Below are 25,646 nucleotides of genomic sequence, written 5' to 3'. Positions count from 1 at the left end.
TACCTTTGAAAACACGGACACCATATCAAATGACATCATGGTGGTCTCTTCAGAACCACCGTGGATCCTTCTCACCCGATCAGTAAACTCGGCATTGTTGCATACAGACTGCTCATTCTTGGCCACAACGTGATTGAGTACGTTGGCCAGGAATCTGACAGGCAGTAGGATGGTGTAGTCACAAACGAGAAAAGGAGGTGAAGTTGAGTATTGCCAGGCTTGTGGACTTTTGGAAAGCCATATGCCCTCTGTGCGGAGCCACCATGACTGTACAGATGCCATTAGGCCATGTTAGATAAACGTTTGGTCACTTGCAATCTTGTGTTCACAGCGATGATATTATCTGTTTGTTTTTCAGATCCTATAATGCTCGGTATTCCTCAAAGATGATATTATCTCCATTCGTACCCAGGTGTCATGGGCGGGATAAATGGCTTGGCAATCGTGACCCAATTTGTGTGCGAGTCTCATCAGCCAGGCCAACAATGGCCGTTTTCACCCAACCAGTATGCGTAGAGATGACGTGGATGACGGAAAACGCTTTTCCTATCCATCAGACCGCAGTCAGTGTGTGTTTGACTGAGATCCATGGTTGAAATGTTTACAACTCATCTATCCCATGAAACTCCATTCTCAAGAACTCGTGAGAGCACGATGATCTCACGAGATTACAGCTAGTATATATAACTACTACATTTAGAAGAGCAAGTAGTTGCGTGAGCTGAACGAGCTCAAAACCAGCGATTCATTGTTTGGAGGCTTCAAATGTAAACACCATGCTGCCGTCTTGGATGGTATCTGACCATTCTGACTCGCTGGGTTTTGGACACGAACCACGCGTGCTATAAACACCGCTTATGTTTATCCTTTTCGGAACAAATTATTCTTCTCTCGTATACTTTATTGTCTCGCCAGTTAAACTGATGTCACATTTGATTCTCGTTTTGTCACCCGGGAAAAAAACTTTCGAAAACTTTCCCCAAAAAGTTGACGTCGTTTATTTTGTGAACATTTCAAGTGCTTGTGGCAAAGGGTGGGATTGTTAGCACCTGCGATGTTTGTGTAAACATGGGTTTCTTTTGTGGAGTATTCAGTGAATCCTCCCACTCTTTGAGCTCTAATTGACCCAATTTTTCTCTTTCAATTGCAGATCTTGTCTTGTTCCAGTATTTTTTTTTAAAGCGTAATTGTCTACTTTGTTCATCCAGTTTAAAAACTCTTCAGTCTGGGATTTGTAAAAAAAAAAAAAATTTAAAAAAACTCTTGAAAAGCTTTTTAATCTCGGAATACTCCTGTGAAAGTATAACTTGTTCATCCTTTGTTTTTACGTTGGATGAAGATTAGATGCTGGATATCAGATTCGGTGTGTAATGGTTGGAGCGTCCGTTCTAAGTCTGAGGTCATTGATTTGAATGTTGCGCCGGTCGAGTCACGCCGGTCTTTAAAAATGGTGTGTGCTGCTTCCTTGCTTGACTTCTCGGCATCTCAAAATGATTGAGATCTCATCTCTCGGCATCTCATCTCAATTAACACCAGTTGGGTTTGACTCAGCCTGTCATCCTTCTGATGTTGATGAAATGAGTACCATTGTACTGGTATAGTGGCACAGCATCAGCAGCATAGTTGCACACCAACAAAATGATAACTAGCCAGTAGCAAAGCTGCCATATGCAAGAAGAAGGCAGATATAGTTAACAAATGGCCTCAGCTTGGCCTAGCCCAGCCAGAACACAGGGCATCCAACATGATGGTCTCTTGCTTTTGGGTGGCACCATGGGATCTTTTAACACCCACAGCCTATGAATGCAGACTAGACAGCCAGCTTGAGGTCCCCATCCATGACAATGCATTCTTCAAGTTGCGGCACCTCCTTCCATTTTTGCTTCAGCCATTCATAAGCAGCTCCTTTTTGTCCTAAACATTTGCATCAGACCTTTATTCTGCCCATTCTATGACCCTCATTCTCATTCGCATGAAATATGTGCAGAATGTATCGGAAGCCTACATTTGGGGCTCCTTCCATAGTCTACTTTCCTTGACATAAACTTTGCCTGACATTCATGGAGGAATGAAAACAAAACATGTCTGTTGATATATTCTTCCATGTTTATAATCATTGCTACGTTAAAAATAACATTGATTAATTGTTTTGCTGCTATTCGGGTCAAAAGTTTTCCAACACATTAATATTGAAGCGTACATGTCTCAAAGCAACTGCTCTCTGTAGAATGACCGCAAGCATCTCTCTTCTTGGGAAAGATGTGGCTTTTGTTGCATTAGCTACCGCTAGTGGCTTTAGCCATCATTAGCCACAAGTTTTCAACTCGTGATTGTGTCTATTCAGCAGTCGTCACTCTGGACTTTTGCTCTGGAAACTTTTTCATTGAGGTGAACACTCCAGACGATCAGTTTCAAAGTTTTGATGCAATTTCAAACTAGTGATTTATTCCTTCTCATCATGAGTGAACTTCGGCTGGCAGGATAACTTAGAAGTGGGCACACTCACCGATGAGCTGTCTTGGATGGGTTTGAATCCCGACCCAGCTTCAATCTGTCATCCTGGACTATTGCATGCATGGCGAGGCATCAATGTGTGCACCGTTCCTCGTTTGGAGTCCCGTCTGCCAGCATTAGTTGGTGGACGTTAAATATCCCACGGTGTCCTTCACAATTTCGATGAGGCGAGCTATTGCCGGCACCCTCAACAAATTGCAACTACAGGGGGAACCCTCCTCAGTGAATGATATTCTGCTGTGTTGAACACGGAATAAGAAGCAGTGAAGCTGTTGTATGTTCCTCATCCCTCTTATAATTATATTCCTTTTATTTTTGATCTCTTAATTACCACCACCACCAAAGGTGGGCGGAGGTTATGTTTTCACCCCTGTTTGTCTGTTTGTCTGTGAGCAGGAGGTCTCAAAAGTTTTGCATGGATTCAGACTAAATTTGGTGGACAGTTTGCATATGCGACAAGTATAAATTGATTCGATTTTGGTGAAGATCCAGATCCGGATCCACATACGAGAATTGTTAAAGTGATTATTCACATTGAGTGATGGGACCAAAAACGATATATGGCATGATATCTCGAAACATTGTGGAAGGATTATGACGAAATGAGGTGGATGAGTTGGGTAGGTGACAAGAACAATGCAATTCGATTTTGGTTCAGGTCTGGATCCAGATGTGGTCCATCAGTGGAATATAAAATGTAAACTGTTCGGCCTGGCAGAGGTAAGCACTCTACTGAGTGCTGTTTAGTCACCTCACCAGAGGAGAGGGTATTGCATTTGGGTCCGTTTGTTTGTTTGATTGTGTGTTTGTTTGTTTGTTTGTTTGTTTGTCTGTTTGTCCGCACAGAACTTTAGTGTTTTTCTCCGCAACGGCTTGTCAGAATGAGACAAAATTTTCACCATAGGAGCGACTACTCATGTAGAATGTTTTAATGATAATTATGATGTCCCAGGTCACGTGATGTGACAGCCATGTTGGAGAAAAGGAAAAAAAATTGGACCTCTGTATCTCCGAAACCGCGTCTAGGAAAAAAATTGAAACTTAGCACATAACAAGTACTCCTCATGGGTAATAAGTGTGATTTTTTTTTAAATGACATCATAGGTGCCTATGTTATGATGTCATAATTGCATACATAGAACGCTACATACCATCAGTATGAAAAATTTTGAGGGTCATCTTGGGATAAATTGGTCCACCGAAAAAAAACATTTATGGGGGGAAAAATTGATGATGTCATTGGTCATGTGGTTTGGCAGCCATATTGTTTTAACAAAATAACCTTCAAAAATCTTCTTCTCTGAAACGGCTGAACACGTGGAGGTGAAACATTACACATATGACCGCCTATCCATGAGAAACAAAACATTCACAAATATGATGTCATAGGTCACATGGTTTGGCAGCCATATTGGATTTACCCTAAAACCCATAGCAATCTTCTTCTCCAGAATGGCTGTACAGATCGAGGGTAAACTTCACACACATGTTCCCCAAGCCTTGGGGATACCAGGGTCTACACGAATAATTGATAGGTCACATGGTCTGGCAGCCATATTGGATTGGGCAAAAATCTTTAAATAATTATTTCTCTTGAACCACTTAATCAATTGACGTGAAACTTCATAATTATGATTTAGTAGTGATGGGGAATATACATTTAAAATTTCAACCTAATCATATACATCATGTGGCAGCTAGAATTATTTAATTGTTTTCATCTGGTCTGTTATATATATATATATATATATATATATATATATATATATATATATATATATATATATATATATATATATATATATATATATAGACTCATTTGGCTCTGTCTGGATGGGTTCGAGGGTAGAGGAGTAGCAGCTGAAATGTGATCCTATCCAGGTTCCTCCTGATGACTTCATCTTTGCTTTTTGCTTGTTCGGGTTCCTTCTGATTACTCCAATGCAGGACTGTACCTATTTGGTGTTCCATTTGATTTGAATTGAATTTATTTTAATATAAAATGACCGTTTTTACAGCCATTTTTCCCTGCTGTGCAGAGGTTAGGCTTTTTCTTGAGGCAATGTTTTATGGCCGGATGCCCTTCCTGACGCCAACCCTGGTCGCCTCTTACGACACACAGGGATATGGTACACCTATTCTAACCGGGGCATACACCGGGACCAGTACACTGGCACTCATTTCGCCGACCTCAGAAGGATGACAGGCTGAGTCAACCCCCTGGTGTATTAATTCAGCTGCCAACGGGGCTTGAACTCAAGACCCTGGGATCCCAAGCCGCCACCCTAACCACTAAGCCAACACCAGGCTTAATTGAATTTATTTTAATCCCATTCTAAATTCGATTGAATAATAATAAACGTCATGGGTCAGGGTCAAGTGTCCGATCAAAGTGGGGTTGCATCAAATTGGGACGTCTTAGTACCCGGTCATCACTGGCAGCAGTTATAAAGTGGCAGTTCTAGTTATGTCTTATTCATTACGTAACACACCAACTACACAAACACCGCACAAAACAAGTCCTGGCGAGGGTCTGCAATCTTTTATTGCTCTTTTTCTTGTTTTCATTTTTATATTTAGTAGCAAAGAACCCGACGGGTTAATGTCCCCATTTTTAAAATGTCGATGGTTTTCATGTGGAGAATTGGTGTATGTTATTATGACTTCTAAACGGACTCCCACAAGGTGGCATTAAATGATATACATTTACGGAGAGAGAAATGGGGTCTTCTATCCCACCATCAACCAGACTCAGTGGTGTCATGTTTCATGCATCAGTTCTGAGTTTGCCATGTCAGTGGTTCAAATCCTGGCCGAGTCATCACAAAGGCTTTAAAAATGGAGCGTGCAGTGTCATTGCTTGATGCTCATCATTTAAAAACGATAGATCTTGGACAAACGATGTTGGAAAGGCAATGGCAAACCACCGAGTATAACCCTTGCTAAGAAACTGCTTCAGCAGCACCAAAGCTCTGTAAAGAGTCTGGTACATTGACACCAACATCCTTCTCCAACCCCTACCCCCCTTCCTGAGCTATGAATTGTTTTCTACCCCTTCAAACCATTGCAGTCACCCCTCTCCCACCCCTCTGACCATCGAGTACAACCATCCGTTTTCAAGTCATTCCATCCAATGGTTCAGAGGTGCATATCAGTCAAACTACATATTTAATTCTCTGTAATCCTGTTTATGCTCGCAGTAATTACATAAAAAGAAATACACAGAGAAACATCAATGCATTCTACCATTTACCGAAGGCCGACTGTTTTCAATGACACCACGGAATGTTCACTAAGCATGAGAGCAGTCAAGACGGCCAGCTTGGCATTCATCCCCTTTATGGTGTACTCCAGGATGCATCATCTGCTGGTGTCAACACGTCGATAATATTCTGCCAGGATTCAAACCCAGAACTAGACAACGCAGAGGTTATCCTTATTCGACGATGCCCAAGTTGTCTTCAGTTGCTCGTGTTCATTCTTACACTGCGTACTATGTATTACTGCTGAGTCAACCGAGCTCAATAAGATTGATTATTATTTAATCTGTTGGAAATGATCTCGGCTTGTACCTGTTGTGACGTTTGATAATTGAGCATTCTCTGTAAAAAAAAAATAAAATAAAACTGGAGACGGAGAGGGGACATTCGGCATATACAGTACACCAAAGTCAACAATAATTTAACACCAACCCACAAATTGGAGTCCTGGGAAATAACAAGTGTGGAGGTCTTGGCAGGGCCATATTGTTTGACATGGGCCTAATGAAACATCTGTTGTAGTTTGAAATGCGTCTTGATAATGTGATTGTGGACAGAGCTGTGCTAATGAATATGGGTGTTGCATTTCACGGGAACAAGATGACACCCGCATGGTTTGGCTGAAAATTCTCATCCGGCATGCAGACAGAGTTCACGTCTTCGAGTGATTGTTCCCAACAATACTGCCAAAATCATGACTGGCCATCCATTGGTCGTTATGCTCTGGATAATTCCTCTTTGTAAACAGTGCCACAAGCCACGGCGACAGCCTGTGCCGCTTGGGAAATGTTTGGAATTCTCAGTGAAGGTCAGGGTCTGTGTGGTAACGGAATGACACTGTTATCTCCACTGGTTGAACTGAACCTTCAGGTCCGGGAATGACAATAATGCAATTTTCTGACACCGGTGTGTTGCTCATATTCCTGACGTTATCGTGTAGGGAAAAGGGGGCTGTTGAGAAGACTCTTGGACAGATCCTGGTTCTGGCTCTGCTAAGCAGGAAGGAATGCTGATGAGCATAAGAAATGGCTCGCCACTGTTCTTCAGTCAAATATGACTACATTCCCCATACGTCTGTTTCCGCTCGTCTCACAGCACGCATTTGCTTCCTGCCGCACGATCATGGTAAAACTGAATCCGAGTTATCCAAGTCTTCATCCAAGATTTTGGGCTTGGCCTGTTTATCTTCCCATCTGAACCCCAGGTCCACGATGCAGGGGAATCCAGGTTCAAATCCCATATGCCATATGTGTGTTCTTCCATTGTCGACAAACCTCCTTGTGATTTGATGTTAACTCATCTTTTTGTCCTCTTTGTGCAAGTTCCTCCACCGGCCTGAGATGACTTTTTTAGTTAACCTCCACCATCGAAGATGGATGGAGGTTACTGTTTTCACCCCTTTCTGTTTGTTTGTTTGTTTGTTTGTTATCTTGCCAAAACGAAGTTTTTGCAAGATATGTTAGTCAGCTTGTATGGTTTTTTTTTTTTGTTTGTCTAATCACGTATGGGTCACTCTGCAGAGCACAGTTATCATTGGAAATTTTTGTAACTTCGCATATCAGAGTCCTATAGAGGTCCCTTTCAGCGCATAAAATTTTCAAGGTCAAAGGTCAAGGTCACTTTGTCGCAAATCAGGGGAGTCGAAGAAACCCTTATTTTTTGAGTAATTTTGATCGGATTGTCTTCAAACTTCATGGGAATATAGTTCATGGTCTGTCGCTCAGCTGATTAATTTTTTATGGAGATCGGCCTTGACCTTCATGGTTAGCGCTGGAGGTCGAAAGTTTTTGACCCCAAGGTCAAATTTTGAAATCTTAGGTACCATATCGTGTAATACCTCAAATTGAACACCTCGATGAGTGCTTTCCAGATATGTCAAGCTTGAGACATTATGACGTCATTTGGTGACGTTATGAGGCAAACGCATATTTTTCATGGTTACTCTGTAGAACGATTCTCATCGGAATCTCTCGTAGGCAGATATTCCTCAAGTAGTCGCTCCTGGTGGATAGCAGCTCTGTTCACCTCAGTGTGACCTTAAAGAAGTCACACGTGTTCACCTTTTGGCAAGATACGGGTCACCCTGCGGGTGACATTGGTTTATTTTTATTTGTTTGTTTGTTTGTTTGTGAACAGTATTACGGAAAAACTCCTCGACGGATTTCGATTAAACTTGGTGGGGGGGATTAGGTATGGTCCAAGGATCATGCCATTAGATTTTGGACTTGGTCCAAAATCCAATATGACCGCTATGGCGGCCAATTTGAAAAAATATTTGAATTTTTTTTTTTTGCATTTCTACATGTTTTAAGTGATTTCCAACCCCCCCCCAAAAAAAAAATTGTTAGAGAAAAAAAATTTGCAAATTTTTTTTCAACAAAATTTCGAATTTTTTTTGCATTTCTACATGTTATAAGTGATTTCCAACAAAAAACGTGCCAAAATTATATTTGCGGCTGATTTTGGAACTTCAGGTGGATATACCCACGTAAAATCAATTTCTGTCTCAAGGAATCTAGTTATGACGAATGAATTGAGTATGTAAAAGTTAAAAGTAAAAGGGAAAGTTGCAAACTATAACTCTGTGAGCACTGTGACGTCAAATTGAATGAATAGGATATCAGATTCACTTGAGTGACCTAGCAGTATTGGCGGCGGAGGTTTTGCACTCGACCGAGTGCTCCCCCTCTAGTTTTTATTAAAAAGGCTTTATCCCTCTTACTTAATTGTGTTCATGCCTTTGAACTGCTTTATTTTGATCTTATCTGTTGGGAGAATGGAATCAAACTATAAAATTGCTGTTGTAACGGGGGCACTGCATCATAAAGAATGGTATTTCACAATTTGAGGTTTGAGCCGTCTGTCCCATCTGCAGTTACAAAAACGTAAAGGATCTTGAGTGGTTTATATTGCAAGGGTATGCCGAAGGGCAATTATAACATGTCATTAATAATTCAATTACAATTGTTTCTGTGCTTTAAATGGAATCCAATATTGTGCTGAGCTGGAGGGTGTTATGTTATGTGCTCTGTTATGTTTTCTTGAAACTTACACCTTGGTTTATTTGATTTGTCAGAAGGCTGTTTTGTAAAAAAAGGTTGAGGCTCGTCGAAGAGCTAGAATACAGAATGGACTAGAACAGGTCATGGGCAACATTTTCCAAGTTACTGGTTACTCTAAGATTTTGGTATGCACCCGAGGGTCGCATTCTCGAGAATTACCCTTATTCACCAAAGAGTGAATGAGCATCAGTGGTAGTAGGTACAATGGACAACACTCACAATTCAGAGGTCGAAGTTATATTTTACTAAACTTTAGCACACCGGCAAATAATTTATAGAGGAAAACCTGGAAAATTTCGACCAATTGTAACTAAAAGTGCAAACTTGAACTCGCATTACTTCAGAAAGCGGATGGACAATTGAGACACCGTCATTGTCAGGCATGGTGACTTATATGCGAGTCCAAGCAGACTTGTATGCAAGTGGACTTGGTATTCCAACGCTGGTGATGTGGCAAAGGAGATCGACCATGTGCTCGTTGATGGTCGCTCGAGGATGATTCAGAACTGCAGAGTCGACCCGAATGCCCAGTTCCTCAATTCCGACCACAAGCTTGTTGAAGTAACTCTGAAGTTTCAGCTTAAATCCAGGACAATGGTACCATCTCAGTCTAGGCTGGATGTTTGCAAGCTCAAGGATGAGAGGGTAGCTGAGGAATTTGCGAACAGGCTGAGTGGGGATTTGGGAGATCTGGTGCTTTTGGGAATCCTGAAGAGTTGTGGAGTGCCTTCAAGACCACCATCCTTTATGTTGCCGGTGGATGTCTTGGAACTCACCAGAGGGTGAAGAAGAATTTTGTCTCTCAAAGGACACTAGATAACATTGACCAGAGTTGCAGGGCCAGGCTTAATGGCAGAACTGAGCTGTTCAGGGAGTTGAGGCATAAAACTATGTGTACTGAGGCTGGACAAGAGGCACATGTATGAGGATTCTCTGAAGTCATCATCCCAATTGACTGGAAGAGGGGCCTTGTTGTCCCACTCTGGAAAGGGAAGGGTGTGCTCCAGGACTGCAACAATTAACCAGGGTGATGCTGCTCTCAGTGCTGGGCAAGGTCTTTGCTCTGATAATTCTTGATGGGGTTTGCCACCATCTGCTTGAGCACCAGCACCCAGAGCAGTCGGACTTTACACCAAAGAGATCAACGATTGACCGTATTCTTGCTCTTCAAGTCCTCACTGAACGCAAATGAAACTCTGCAGGGGCTGGTCACAGCCTCTGCTGATCTCCACAAAGCATTCAATTCAGTGAATTGGGATGCCCTCTGGAGGATTCTCGGTCTTTGTGGGGTGCCACTAAAACTGATCAATCTGTTTCTGAACTATACTCTGGAACTGAGAGTGCTGTGAGATGTGGTGATACCATCTCTGCCATTTCCAGTTGCTACTGGAGTTTATCAGGGGTGTGTATTGACCCCCATACTTTTTGTGCTTGTATGGACTGGATTCTGGGGAGGATGTCAGAAAGATGAAGCAGTGGTGCATCATTTGGGAATGTCAAGATCTCTGACCTTGATCTGATCTCTGACCAGATGATGCAGTCATCTTTGCAGAGATGCTGGATATCCTTTTGGGGGCCCTCGAGGTGCTGAATGAGGAGTCGGACCTGCTGGGATTACGGGTTTCTTGGGTCAAAACTAAGATCCAGGCTTTCAATGACATCTTGGATGCTGCTATTTTGTCTGTACCTGTTTGTGGTGAGGATGTTGAGGTCACAGAGAATTTCACTTACCTTGGTAGTGATATTCTTGTCTCTGCATGTTATGAGCCAGAGGTCAATAGATGTCTGGGTTGGGCATGGGGAGTCAGGGATTCACTGGATCATGGGGTGTGGCGCTGTCGGTACCTCTGCAGGAGGATGAAAGTCCGAGTATTTACGTCCTTGGTGCTTCCAGTCTTGCTCTACGGATGTGATCTGAGATGTGATCTCTATGGATGTGATCTCTACCAGGGATCTGAGATGGAGACTTAGCTCCTTCAGTACCAGGTCTCTTCAGAGAATCCTTAGCTATCACTGGTCAGACTTTGTGAATCAATGAGCGATTGCTTAGAGACTCAGATGAGATTTGTTTCTTGTGTAGTCTGTGAGCATCAGCTGCAGTTGTATGGACATGTGGCTCAATTTCCTGATGTTGATCCTGCTCACCAGGTTCTCTCAGTGAGGGAGCCTCATGGGTGTAGGAGGCCCATGGGCCAAGCAGATGCGTCATGGTTACAGCAGATTGATCAGCATCTCCATGAGATGCGGATGGGCTAGCCATCTGCCTGGAAAATGGCTAGATGGAGGCTCCTGGAGTACTGACGGAAAGTGGACGCAGCAACGCGCTGCTCCAGTGCATGCTTCCAGACCTGATCTGACCCTAATTAGTGGAAGCCGGCACATTTAAAAGTACAACACGGAGATGACGTCGAGATATGGGAGGTGTGCTGCTCCTTCGATGTTCTTGAGATGCCCATCATTCTGGCACTGTTTAGAAGTAAACAACATTGGCGAGGATGGGATCACAAAGCGGCGCACACATAAAGAGGTGAGCACCATATGAATTGAGTGGTTCGTTTCATCCTCCCACCTTATTTGGCCGGGGTCCACATCACAACTGAATAAACTAAAGGCTGGTGCTCCTGCTTGGTGCTGGCAGTGTACATCCAAGTGGTGACCATATGTGGGAGGTTGGTACACCCTTCTTGCATTCCGTGAATGCACTGCATTTCTTTCACTCCTGTCCTTTTATGAGCTTGCTTGGCTGGCAGGATTCTCTAGGGGTATGCACACTAGCCTCTGAACTGTCTAGCCTGGGTTTGAATCTCGGCTCAGCTATAAACGATTATCCTGGAGTTTCTCAGTCAGGGCATGTGCTGTCGTCCCTTGGATAGACATTAAACTGGGCATACCGTCAGCCAGCATTAGATGCTCGTCATTAAAGATCCCATGGTGTCCTTCACGAAGAGTAGTCGAGGTATTGTCCACATTCTGAACAAATTCCAACTTTCTGCTCCAACATACAGGGGTCACTGCATCAGCGGCACAGCTGCACTCCCTGCAATTGATGCTACCTGCAGCCTTGTGCTGTATATGAAAGAACACGAGCTTCATAGCATTGCCAACTTTTTATGATATGAACTTGCATACAGCTTGTGCACCTCTGATTAAAACAACATTTATCGAGGCTCATGGAAGAGCAGACCAACAAGGGACAAATGGCCAATGGGCCAAAAATTTGGTGAATGATAAACAAAAGGACAAGAACCGGCATGGTTGCATGACTGGACGAGAGAAGGAAGTTTATTTGAAATGGGGACAGTATCTCAGCCGGTGTAATAAATCTGAAAGGTAGAAATAGAGAGAACGCGAGGTGTCAGTGGGCAGCAGAGTTGAAAGCCTTGCTGGTAGAGCATGAGACAACAGACTCAGGAAGACGATTTCATGGATGAGAGAAGAGGGAGATGAAAGAAAGGAGTTGTTCAAGAAGAGCTTCGACTTCAGGAGGAGAACATGTGATCTTTTTATCATCAAGTCTGTAGAACTTGCAGTTTAAGGAATCAGACTTTGTATCTGGCATGTCACTGGTTTTGAGTTGTGCTCACCCGAATAAGAGGTCTTGCTCTTCGAATCAGCTATTTGGTTTTGGTGAAATCCCCGCTGGGGCTAATCGTTGATTTCAGAAACTAGATGTTCTGTGACAATGTGGTCCATAGGACTGTCTGCAGGTAGCGGATCACGACGAGCTCTTGACAATATCAAGTACAACTAACAAGTAGATGTTTAGTAAAGCATGTTAACCAAGTTAAACATGCATTTATGATGAGCTCAATGGTATCTTTCTCCATTATTAACCTTGATTGTGCTTTTCTGGAATCCTATATTACCTTTGTTCATTCTTCAGCAGAGACTGGATAGTTTTATGAAAGGGAATAGTTATGAAACAGAAGACTAAGAAGGAACCTGAAGAAGTAAAGAGCAAAGATGGAGTCATTAAGAGGAACCTGGATAGGATTCGAGTTTCAGCCACTACTCCGCTACACTCAAACCCATCCAGGCACAGCCAACTGAGCCTTATGTTATATATTGGGGTTTGTGTATCTGGAGGAGGCATATGATTGGCCTTCTGAGAGAGTATGGTGTATTGTTGTTTCAAGAAGAGTAGAGTGTCTGATAAAATGGCAAGGATTGTTGAGGTGAGGATTCCCCAAAGCACCCAGACCCCCAAAATTCCTGCTCAGCCTGGTGGCAAACTTCTCAGCTACCCTCTCATCCTTGCGCTTGCCAACATCCAGCCTAGGCTGGGATGGTACAATTCTCCCGGATTTAAGCTGCAACTTCAGAGTTGCTACCACAACCCTGTGGTTGGTATTGAGGAACTGAGCATTCCAGGAGACCCTGCAGTTCTGCATCATCCTCCAGTGACCATCAACGAGCACATGGTCAATATCCTTTGTGACACCACCAGCGTTGGAATAACAAGTTCAGCGATGACCCTGTGGCCGCTGAAACCATGAACCAGCCACCCCAAGTCCATGACTTCTTGCAAAGTCAAGGAACTTAGTGCTATTCTGGTTCACAGTTCCAGACCCATGGGGACCAACACACGTCTCATAACCATCACTATCAGTTCCAGTCGATGCTTTGAAATCCCCCAAGACGAGAAGAGTTTCTCACCTGCGGCACTGATCAACCACAGACTCGAATGCATCCTTCACGGCGAGATCACTTGCCTCAGTCGGATCAGAAACAGAGACCAGGGAGACGACACCTAAGGAGTGACAAATCCTGAGTCTCATAATATGCTCGTTGACAGGTGTTACCTCAATTATCATTGGAGTCAGCTGATTGGAAACAGTTACAGCAACTCCTTGGGCATGGTAACCATCAGAGCAACCAGACCAATAGTAGGTGTAACCACCGCCATGATCTCACCACTATCCGTTCTCCAAACCTCATAGAGTGCTGCAATACCGATGTTCAAATGCTTGAGCTCGGATGATAACAGAGACAGATGATCATCCTCTCTTCGGGATACGACATTTTAGGCACCCACCCGAAGGGACCACCTCAGGTTAACCCAAGGAGACCACCGTCTGGTACATGCTACCTCAGCACCACCCAGACACACACTCCCGCAATCTGACCCGGGAAGGTTACCCCATGGTTTTTCCCCTATCATCAAAGAGTGGGGGTCCTGAAGGCTTTGCCCCAATCCCAATCTGTGGAGGGCAGCTGCACAGGGGGTACTCCCACGGAGTGGGTTTTCAGATTCCTTTGTATTTTTGTGTTTTGTGGAGTGCAGGGTTTTACGGTGGCCAGAGTGCAAATCCTGCCACCAACCTCTTTAAAAAAAATAAAGTAACCCAACTGCAGGAGGACGTCCGCAGACACAGTTGGGCACTAGATATGGATGGCTGTTGGCTCACAAGGAGCTCCTCCGCCCTTTGACAGGTTTTTTTTTTAATCACGCTAGGAGTCCATATCCATGCACCCTCCTCAACAGAAAACCTGGTGGGGGAGGTGGTTTATTCCCTGACAACCTGACCATGGAACAGGTTAGTGCAGGTTTACATGATACCCGGAGCTAGTCACAAATGTAATCTGACCTGACCTGATAGATCTAATCTGTCATTGGATTAGTCACAGATTTAATCTGGCCTGACATGACAAGGGGCACACCAAAATTGAGGTGTAAGGATGTCTTCTTTTTATTCTTTTGCATGCAACACAAGGCTGTGGGGCAGAATCATTGGCTGAGGGTGCAGCTGTGACACTGTGCTGCTGATGCAATACTATCAGTAAGTTCAGGCAGGGATTTGGAATTTGGCCAGGGTGCCAGTGATAGCTCACCTACTTTCACGAAGGACACAGTGGGATCTTTAACATCCACCAACTCATGCCGGTAGATGGGACGCCTATTTAACGTCCATCCGAGGGACATCACACACATTGATGAATCCCCCTGCCTGTGAAACACCAGGATGACAGCTTATAGCTAGGCCAAGATTCAAACACAGGCTAGATAGCTTAGAGGCAAGTGTGCATACCTCTAGGTCATCCTGCCAGCCAGGTTAGGAGGTAGTGGAGAGTGACATGAAGGAGGTCTGGGTGCAGAGAGAGGATGCTCGAGATATAGTGGCGTGGAGAGGGAAAACTCGTGTGGCCAAGCCCACAGGAAGGTGGGATTAATTGGGGGCCATTAGAGTAGTTATAGTAAGTTATAATTTTGTTGTTCTTATCCCACCGGAGGTTTTTGTGACAAAACAAGCTGGCTATTTGGGGAATAGTGTGTCATGCTGAGGGTATCGCTATGTATGTTTTGTCGGCAATGGCGTGTATCAGCGGTGGGTGAGTTGCGCGCGTCTCGGAGGACTCCGTGTGAGATCATCGTGTTCTCACAGCCTGCTCGCTGTCTATGTCTCAGACAAACAGCCCAGTGCTCACATCCACAGCCCTTGCCACGGTGCTGAGGCGGTTGCAATAAATCATTGCTGCCACACTGACTGGTTCATCCCATGGACAGTCTGGTAAGCTTATCCTCAAAACCCCAGGTTTTAATCCGCCGGCTACTGCCAACATTACAGCGTGAGCGTTTGACTCTTGGACTGAAGCTCGAGACGGATCAGTTTTAATGGAAAATCTTTTGTCCCTTAGGAGACAATCAACTTCAATTGTTGCAATTTATTCTTTGTTTAAAGCCATGAAGGTTCTAACGCGCAATTAGTGTTTTCTCCATCTGACATGGGGGCATGTTGAGAATGATTCAGTTGGTGGTGATGTTTGATTTGAAAATCAGCTGATGCGTTTGCAAATGGATTTTTTTTTTTTTTCATTTAATCGCTGCAGTTTCTATTTAAATATTTGTTAAATTAATTTAATTAATTTCTCCAGTTGAAAAGGATTTTTTTTTTTTTTTTTGCAGCGGTTTTTGACTGACCATTATCCCTAAAAGTTAAGTGACTTGGCAGTCAGTCAGCGCATTACATTAATTGGCTTCATGATGGTGTTTTGGACGTGGCTCATCAGCGCCGCGCCCGTCTTATGGCATAAGCCCCGATTGCTTGCTTCTCCGTCGAGCCAGTCGTCACAATGCTTGCTCGCGGCTCCCACCCAAGGATGCTCCTTTTGTGATTGCGCATGGTGAAGAGGGATGTGACGTTGTTGGGTGTGTGGGAGCTATTTTTAAAGCTCCGTCTGGTACTTGCCCAGTGCCTTCAGTGCTGCTGGCAGAGAACGCTTGTTCGTAGGTTTCGTGGAACGTGTTTTTGGGTTCGGTTGAGCACGCGGCCGGAGTATGGTGCCTTTCGACAGGTGAGTCGATCTTGCGCTTCATTTTGGAGGCGAAACTAGGACGATTGACTAGGAACGATAAAAAGTGGTAATATTGAGCAATTAAGATTTATTTCATTTTTTTTTTTAATAATAATATTTTTTGAAAAATTTTTGGAAACTGCTCATCAAACGGTTCATCGTATCTGCAATCATTTTTCATCATTAGCCTCTCCGCAGTATCCGGGGAGTTTTTTTTTTTTTTTTTCTTGCGGTGACCATTGAAGTGCCTTTTTTTTCTCTCCCCAAATCATGTCCAAGTCAGCAATGTCGAGATCCAGGAGCAGTTCTAATCTCGAACAGTTTTTACTCATCGGTTTGCGCTACTTGGGCAAGTCACCCTGCAGTGCAAGGGGTGGACTGGACTTCCTGAGATTTGTTTCCTATTAAGGGTAACGGTCAGGATAAGTTGAGCAGCTTTGCTGAGAAGGCTTTGAGGAAAGTGGTGATGGATCATCGGGTGATGAAACTGGACAGGGGAGTTGAGTGGGCAGATTTCTGTAAAAGGCTTATAAGAAATGTGCATACGCTGAATAATTAAGGGCAGCAGTTATGATGCATTTGATTCTTTGCCTGGTATTTCTTCCATTGATAATACAGGGTCCCTTCCAAGGGACTTCAAGGAACCATTTGGCCCATCCTGGCTGTGTAATGATTGCCGACCTCTGGTTGTTTGTCCACTCTCTATCCCGTTTAAATGCTGAGCATTAGGCAAAGAAGCGGCACATCTCTTTATTCTTTAATGGCCACAATTATTCCCACGTTCTTGTTGAGTTGGCCAGGAGGAGCTTGGCCCATGTCTTCCACGAACTGGTTGGCCAATCCTGACGTTTGACTAAGGTTGGGGCTGGAATTTGGAATTTGTTAATGGTACCGGCAATAGCTCGCCTACTCTTCGCGAAGGACACCATGGGATCTTTGACGTTTACAGACGGGACGCCCAATTTAACATCCATTCGAGGGACGGCACACACATTGATGCCTTGCCCTTCCTGCGAGACACCGGGATGGCAGTTTATAGCTGCCCTGGGTCGAGATTCAAATTCAGGCTTGACAGTTAGAAGGCGAGTGTGCGTGCTACTTGGCCATCCCAAACAAACAGCACGTTTTTACGTCTTTGGTATGACTCAGTTGAGATCAGACTCGAACCGCCGACATACAAGACTCAGAGCGGATGCTCTAAGCACCACGCCACCAAGTCTGCTAATAAATTGATTCGTAATCAAGTGGTTTTAGATAATTGTCAATTTGTAACGACAGCACAGATGCCATCCAAATGTCATTGCGTCTGTTGGCCATTTCCTGCTCCTGATGCCTGCAGGAAATTTGTTTCCACACATTTTCTCACTTATCACTTATGAGTCCTCCAGGGGGTGAGCCATGTGCAGCTCCCCACCATTGATGGCTGGTGTGTTTGCCTGCAGGGCAATGCTCATGAAAGCACGATTGCAGACCACTGGGTGTAGCTGTGCGATCATAGAGTGAGTCTGTAATCTTGAAATCGGACCCTAATGTGTTGCCGAAGCTTCGTTTGATCGTGCGATGATGCAAGTGTTCAGCTTTGCCCAATTTTTGGTTTCACGTGGTTGTCTGCTTAAACCGTGTCGTTCCTTCCCACAGTCTGAGGCTTTCGCAGAATCCTGCATGCGTAAGGATTTCACGACACAAGAACGTCCAGATCGTGTGATGTTGCACGGAGGTTGAGCTTAAATATATCAGAATCAATCGACACAATATGTATATATTTTTTTAATCATAAACAATATTTTTTGTTCAGTGTACTCGTGTGCAAGATCCTCCAAAATGTTTGATTATAATTTTATTAATCACATGATGCGGAGTTTATGGAACCGGTGACTACAAAGGACGTGGGCCTCCCATCACTTGCTGAAAGACAGCACTGATCCTTTGTTCCCAACACTTATTATTTACTTGTTTAAGGTGATTTAAGGCTTAGGTAGAAGCTTGTAGATAAATCGCATCCAGGACTGGACATTTAAAGACTTGGTCCTTTTTACATGAAATACAAGGACCCGACGAGACCATGCATTGGCCGTGCAAAATGGGCCGCTTGAGAGATTCGACGATGAACAAAACCATTTAGGGATACTTCCGCCATTTGGGATTTCTTCCATGTAGACAAGGTGGAGCACATCTGGCACATGAGCATCTTTTCACTGTTCTGATTGTTAAGGAGACATTTGTGGATTCAGTTTTATCTGAGCCGAGTGGGTGCCTTGGCTGGAAATATTGTTTTTCTCCGATCTCATTTCTTTGCTGCCAGGCGAGCAACGTCATGAAGTTTCGCATTGAAATTGATTTTTCAGATAATTGTAGGACTTGTATCCTGCATTTTCAAAGGTCTTAAAGCAGATGCAAAAAGGCCTTCTGGTTGATTTTTTTTATTTTTATTTTTTGCGAGAAACGACAATTTGCTGTCGTCTTACTTTGAGTATTCACAGATAATGGTGAATAATGTTTACGGGTACAGTTAAATATTTTTTTGCAAATGACATCAGCTGACTGATCGTGTGATGTAATGCACAATTTTTTTATTGGATTTGAAAACCATTGTTGTCCAGTGGTTGAAGAGCAGTGACCTGTATGCAGTGGTGTATCGAGGGAAAATGCCGCTCGGGGCGAGATGTCAAATTTCCACCCCCTCGTAACTCACATGCTGAATTAAACACAAAGCCCAATTCAATAACTTTATTACACATCAAATTAGGTGCAGTACATTTGCAAGTAAACAGTTAAAGTTGTGTTTTCTGCCTTTATAAATGGTCATTGGCTTATTAAATGTGCAGTTGGTGTGATTGTCTAGTTCACCTCTGCCGAGCCTTCAGTGAGGCAAACACATCCATCACAGCTTCAAAGTCAATCGACTCGGCTAGTTCACGCTCAATGGAGAGGATAGCTAGATTACTGAGCCTAGAGTGGCTCATTGTGGATCTGAGGTAGGTCTTTATCAGTTTCAGTTTAGAGAAGCTCCTCTTACAGGCTGCAACGCTCATGCACGTGGTGAGAAAAATCCTCAGTGTGATGAGAAGGTTTGGGAAAGATTCCTCAAATCCACACTTCACAACATATTGAAGGATTTCATAAGCCTTCCAGTCCACCGTTTCCATCCCAGTGGCTTCCTCATACATTATGATGTGTCGATGAAGACGATGAATCTCTTTCTGTAGATCGCTGGCGATGATATCGTCATTTGTCTCTTACTCCCTGGTACCCTTCCCCCCCTGGCGATGATGTTGCCTGGGCGGAAGGGTACTTTTACAAGTACGACTTCTCAAGATTTTGCTTAGATGGCAATCAGCAGCAAGACCCTGAGGTCATGTGGCTTCTCCCCTCCGTGAAGCACCATGTCGCATTAACCTGCCACCCCTCGGCCTTCAAAAGTGGAATTCTGCCATTTTTGCTTACAAAATAAATAGATAATAGTGTTTTATCCGACAGGATTTCAAAGAAAATAAAGAAAATTAATTTTCAACCTTTAAAAATCGTGCGAATAAATTCTGCTTTTTTGTTCGTGTCATTTTCTCACTTGTAGAAATGAGCCGCGAACACTAATGAGGCGTGAACGGCGAACTAAAACGAGCAAGAACACCTCGTTCGCTTTGTTTCCCTGCATGCCACGTGCTCCTTTTTGCCCACCCCTCTCTCCGGGAGATATTTGGCTGCAACTATTGGTCAGCAAACAGAGGGGCAGGGCCATTTGCACAGTTCAACTCCTCCTTTCGCTTGCGCTTTTATGCGCCACGGCAAAATGGTACAAAGTGTTGATAATGATAGATACAAAATAACAAATTTGCCACCCCCCCCCCAAAGTGCCGCTCAGGGTGACCGCCCCTTTCGCCCCCCCCCCCCTTCGCTATGCCAGTGCCTGTATGGATAGTTCGGGCTGCAGGTGAAACGTACCTGAGGGCTTGACACCATCGCATGCACGAGGCCGAAAGCTGATATAACGAATTCGCTCGGCCAAATGTCGAAACGTTGAGAGGGGTGGTTCACTGAGGGCTGTGAGAATGAGGGTGAAATGACATTTGGGACGTGAGCCCTTCTTCAACGCAACCTCAGCCCACATTGCTTCCCTTGAGAGTAATCAAAAATCCCAAATTTTCCCCAAACTTTCTTTCCCACCGTGGTTAACAAACCTCTCTCAACATTTGATTGATAAAATGTGTCGTCCTTCATTTCTCCACTGACATAGACTGACTGTCATCTTTATTAACAAAATGTATAAACGAGTTCCCTTGTAAAATAACTTCAATCCAGGACGAGGCCATTCGGCCCATCAAGCCCATGTAATGTGAATGTGGTACGACTTGGCCAAAGTTCGAACCACCAACCTCCCACACTCGGAGTGGACATTTTAACCACTACACCACTGAATAACCACCATTGCTCCATCATCAAGACTAGATTTATCTTTGGTGTGTTAAAACCCTTATGTATTGTATTGAAGGAAAATCTTATTTTTGCATGTCTGTGTCTAATTTATTCATCAATTTGATAGAATCTCCCAGTTCTGCTTGGCATGTATGTCCAGCTTGTTATGTGGAAGAAGATTCTGATGTGGGTGAAAATGTTTACATCCAATATCTCCAATTTTTATCTGACAATTAGCACTTTGTCTGAAGCGAGTGGAGGAGTGATGGTGTGTTACGAGGCATGGAACACCCTTCACGGTTGAAATGTCACAACTCGCTGCATCTTTGATTGCAATTCATCTCCGTGTCAGATCATTTTCGGTGAATGCCACTGTTACAGAAGCAAGTCCTCAGCCCGTGCCTTGGACTCGAACACAAGACATCCATGACTGAGGCTTCATAATGTGTCGGGCAAGGGTGTCCACACCCAATTAGAAATGCTCGGACAGTAAGTAAGACTAGATTTAGCCACACATCCAGCAGTGGTGTTTCCAGACTGTTAGCAAGAGAGATCTGCTAAATGATCATCGTCGTTTGTCAGTCGATCGATTGGTTGGCTCTCAGCTACTTGCCTTTTGAGGCAAGTTGTTGAAACGAGCGAGATTGTGCTAAATTGCATTTCCCACACAAAGCAAGCTCTTAATTCTCACTTCCTTTTCTGTAGGGAATGGGATGTTCTTTGCTTCCTGCTCGTTGATAGGAGCTGGTAGGATAGCTGGAGTACACCCCCCCCCCCCTTTGAGATGTGTAGTCTGGGTTTGATTCCCAACATGACTATAGACTGTCAGATTGGTGCTTTGTAGGCAGGGCATTCAATCAATGAGTGTGCCATCCTTCTGATGGAAGTGAAGCCGGTTGCTCCATCTGCTAGCATTCACTGTTTTTTCATTAAAGATCCCATGGTACTTTTCAGAAAGAGTAGGCCACTGCATGCTGGTACCTGGGCCAAATTCCAGCCCTCACGTGCAGGTGCACAGCTGCACCTCAGGAATGATACAACTTGTGGGCCAAAATTTTCCATCGAATCTCCATCCAATAAGCATTCTTAATCCAGTAGGAGTGCGCTATCTCGGTGGTAGTTGGTTTTTGCCTGTAAATTGCCTGGGTCTTTATTCTCGTTGGAATGGCAGATCAAATTGAAATTTCTACCAGGTGCAGTGCTAAGTGGAACCGTGTCCAAGGCTGATGTACTGAGCTTGCACACTTCCCATTCGAGTTATTTGTCTTTGGTAATTAATGGAGATCTCTCCCAGGATTGTGGATTTGTTTTGGTTGAGGTTTTCTCCAATGTGGTTCATCTTTTGTTGATTGGTGAAATCAACTCCCCACATTTCTTTTCTCTTCTCTTCTCTTCTCTTCTCTTCTCTTCTCTTCTCTTCTCTTCTCTTCTCTTCTCTTCTCTTCTCTTCTCTTCTCTTCTCTTCTCTCACTCTCCCCTCATGTCCTCCACTCTTTCTCTCACCACAGCCTGTCAGTGGTGACATGTTGAGTTCTCCAAATGAGACATTTTGCTCCAAGTGCCCTTCACGATGTGTGCCACCACACAGTGTGTAAAGACTGCCAGCAAGTCCTGCGATTTGACTCGGTGGAGTAATATAACGGTTAGAGCATCTGCTCTGAGTCTTGGAGGTTGGTGGTTTGAACTCCGTCCGAGTCATACCAAAGACTTTTATAATGGTATGCGCTGCTTCCTTGCTTGATGCTCAGCATTGAAAAAGGATAGAGCATGGACAAACAATCCTTGGTTGGCAACTGTTGGGCAGGCTCGATGGGCCGAATAGCTTCCTTGTGCATTGAAGACCCTTGAAAGGTACTATTTGTACACATTTGATGGGGTGGCCATGGGGTGGTCAAAAAATTGAAATTGTATGTATATATTTGTACACAGTATTTGTTTATACGTGCTTCAAACACCAAAAAAACTACTCAACCAACTCAATAACATTTTGCATGTTGCTTAAGGGTACACCAAGTGTAGTTTCTGTCCAGGTAGCATATCTGGAGAGGGGGTTCGAGGTGGGGGTAAGACCCCAATTCTCTCCATGTAAATATGTATCGTATAGAGTCCCCTGTTATTACAAATCATCTTCTTGTACAAATTAAGTTTAAACAACCGAACAATATGTATTATGGGTGATGTTGAAATCTGAGTGAGAATAATTCGAAATTTTCAAAATGTTTCCTTTCACTTGTTTTAAGTGGAAGTTCAAATGAAAGCAAACAACACTGCACTTCGCAGAAAAGCGGAAGTAATTTTTTTCTAGCACCAGATATAAGCAGCAAGGTTGACTTATGAAGATGTGTGGCAGGATGGCCTTCAGGTACGAACACTCACCTCGAAGCTCTTTCACCTGTGATCGAATATCGGCCCAGCTATAAACTGTCATCTCGGGCTTTCACAGGCCACGTCCGTGCGTCCCGGGACGTCCCTTCTGCTGGCATTAGTTGGTGGATGTTAAAGATCCTTCTGAAGAGTAGGGTGAGCTATCGCCGGCACCCTGTCCAAATTGCAAATTCTTGCCTCAACCATAGTTGAATGACAGACCTGGTCAGCCGCTTTGTGAAAAACTTGAGCCAAACTTCCCCATGGCAAAGAAGAAGAAGAAGAAGAAGAAGAAGAACTTGGTTGACGAAGGTGATGTAAGCTGATTTCCAAGCAGATGGAAGATTATCGGGCAATTGATAGGGTGAATGAAGCAGAATTTTTGTGAAATGCAACCTGTTGTCTTTCAATTAAATCTGTGAGCAAAGTGATGAGTAAAAATGCCTACTACATATATATATATATATATATATATATATATATATATATATATATATATATATATATATATATATATATATATATATATGCAAGTTGCATGATTGTGTCTGAAACGGGTAAACATTGTAACCACAGCACGTATAATGCTGCATGATACCTCATTTAAGAGCTCTTGGATCCGGACAGTGCATGCAGAGGTCAAAAAATATCGATATTCACACAATTTCGAACAATGTGCATTTTTGTGGCTATGTTGGCACACTGGCAGTGTATAGGCTCAGAGTTACTGGTTCACACACCTACCAGAAGTAAAACATAATGTAACCACAAACGATTCAGTCAATTCCGTCCAACGTATAATTACCTTTTCGTGGATTTACTTCACTGAGAAACGCGAGCAGTCCTTAACAGTTTGTGGCTATTATGCTGTCAAAGGATATTCCTCGCCAACTCCCTCAATGTTCCACACTCTGTTGGGAATGAATTCCCTTACACCAGCCCGGTTGAACCGGGTTATCTGCTAGTTTTACGATAAAGCTTAGTTATGTCTTGTTTATGATGCCTGACGACAAGGGAGAGCAAGCCTAGCTTGAAAGATCAATACATCTTTGGCTTTTGAGATAAAGTATATGTGTACGTTGTTCCTGGTTTACTGCATTTTACATTAATTACATCCATGTCATCTGGGAATTATGTTGGCTTAACAATCATCATTCCCCACCCCACAGTGATTTACCAACGTTATGGTGTTGCGACCATGCTAGATTTTTCTACCTGTTCACATCCATGTTGTCTTACTTGTACACAGAGGTACTCATTTTAAAGATATTGACTTTTGGTGTTTGGTAACGGAGACATTAAAAATACATGGAATTCATTTTAAATGGCCTTTAGGGGTGGCAGAGAAACAGAGAGAACGGTAAATCAACATTCAAAAGTTGTCTTTTAAAATAGAATGTGCCATTATTGATTTCCCTACTACCCATCCCCCCCCATACGTGGACCCCAATATCCCACATTTCACATACAAGTACATTTGTAGCAACTTGGCAAAGGCTTTCCAGTGTGCCTTTCTGTTGTCACAGTGACTGGCTGGTACAGCCTAGATGGCTTGAGCCAAGTAGGATTCCAGCTTTCACAACGCTGTTCTGCAAAGCACCAAATTTGGTCAAAGAAATTGCACAAATACCGTTCAGCTGTTTCAGTCGACCCTTTGATAGACACAAGGCACACAGCTTCGCTCACCGCTGCACCTCGTCTTAAGGGCTCCACAGTACTTGCTCACATCGATACCATCACGCCTTGCTGTTTGTTTCTACTGATATGTATTAACCTTGCACTGACAAATATTTCATCCCATGGCATATGGGCACCATTGCACATGCAACTTGATTCTTGTGAACTCAGTTGGGAGAGGAGCGGAGCTTGTAGGTTGGGGTGTGGAGAGGGTGGCGGCGGGGGTGGGTGGTGCACCCTTTAAACTTGGTTATTGTTGGCGTGATGCTTTTGGACGACCTGCGGAGCCAGGTGTAGTTGTGTCAATTCGACCATGTTGTGATTGGTAAATGTTGAGCGAGGTTGTTGTTTATTTTCTGTGAGTCTGTTTTTGATGCACGACGGAGCACGCCATGTCACTGTCAAGCTCAAGGATGTCTGTGAACAATTAAGTCTTCATACTTGTCATAGTTTGGCAACTTCTAAACTTTTGTTCTTTTTGCAAAACGCATGCCTTGAATGTGAATAAAAACGCCTTTTTATTCATTTATTTTTGTTTCAAATCAAGTGTCAGGCTGGTCTGAGACCTACAACATTTTAACAGCACTGAGAGTGTAGCATTGCTTTTACTGCAAACACAGTGCAACTGCTTGAGTCTTGAGGTTTGAAGCACTTGTATCGACCTTGAAAGCTGAGAAACCGTCAAGATAGCATGGATCTTCTCATACCATCGGAGATAAGGGTTGGGCCTCCTTGTCGCCTTGACTTGTTTTCTTGGTACTGAATTGACAAATGATTGGAATTTCTTTGCTGGATTGTTGTGTGTCACCGTAAGGTCAGGCAGGATTGGATTTGATCAACCGCTCTTGTTTAAGCAACTAGGTTATTTGAGCCCTTTCCTGGTGACCCCTGTGTGAACCAAGCATTATCGAGGAATGCCGTCAGGATGGTTTAACAAAATCTTTTTTAAAATTGTCATCTCGTGATATGATATGAGGATTGTAGCGCTAATCCCTCCAAGTGCTCAAAAGCAAAAAAACTATGTATATACTGTCAATGTTGAACACGATGTACAGCAAGGAGTAGA

The 25,646-nt window shown here is 43.6% G+C and overlaps 1 protein-coding gene across 9 annotated transcripts in view; it reads left to right on the top strand.

The window, feature by feature from the left end:
• FILIP1 (filamin A interacting protein 1) overlaps positions 1–25,646 on the top strand; it is a 180,328-nt gene that overhangs the window by 6,364 nt on the left and 148,318 nt on the right. For 3 of the 9 annotated variants that reach the window (XM_085859322.1, XM_085859320.1, XM_085859312.1), the window contains exon 1: positions 15,994–16,129. The exons of 2 other annotated variants lie outside the window; for them this stretch is intronic. Coding sequence is in view for 1 of the 7 variants with exons in the window: in XM_085859321.1 (XP_085715447.1) it covers positions 15,956–16,129 (174 nt within the window). In the remaining 6 variants the exon portion in view is untranslated. Of the gene's footprint in view, positions 1–15,190; positions 15,346–15,936; positions 16,130–25,646 lie in introns of those variants that run through there. 4 more of the 9 variants (XM_085859319.1, XM_085859321.1, XM_085859314.1 and 1 more) reach the window with 4 other exon arrangements.

Source organism: Eptatretus burgeri, chromosome 16 (assembly GCF_056783735.1).
Source record: "Eptatretus burgeri isolate ZD-2024b chromosome 16, Ebu_testis_v1, whole genome shotgun sequence".
NCBI lineage: Eukaryota > Metazoa > Chordata > Myxini > Myxiniformes > Myxinidae > Eptatretus > Eptatretus burgeri.
Note: the sequence above shows the minus strand (reverse complement) of the source record. Positions and strands in the feature narration are given on the sequence as shown.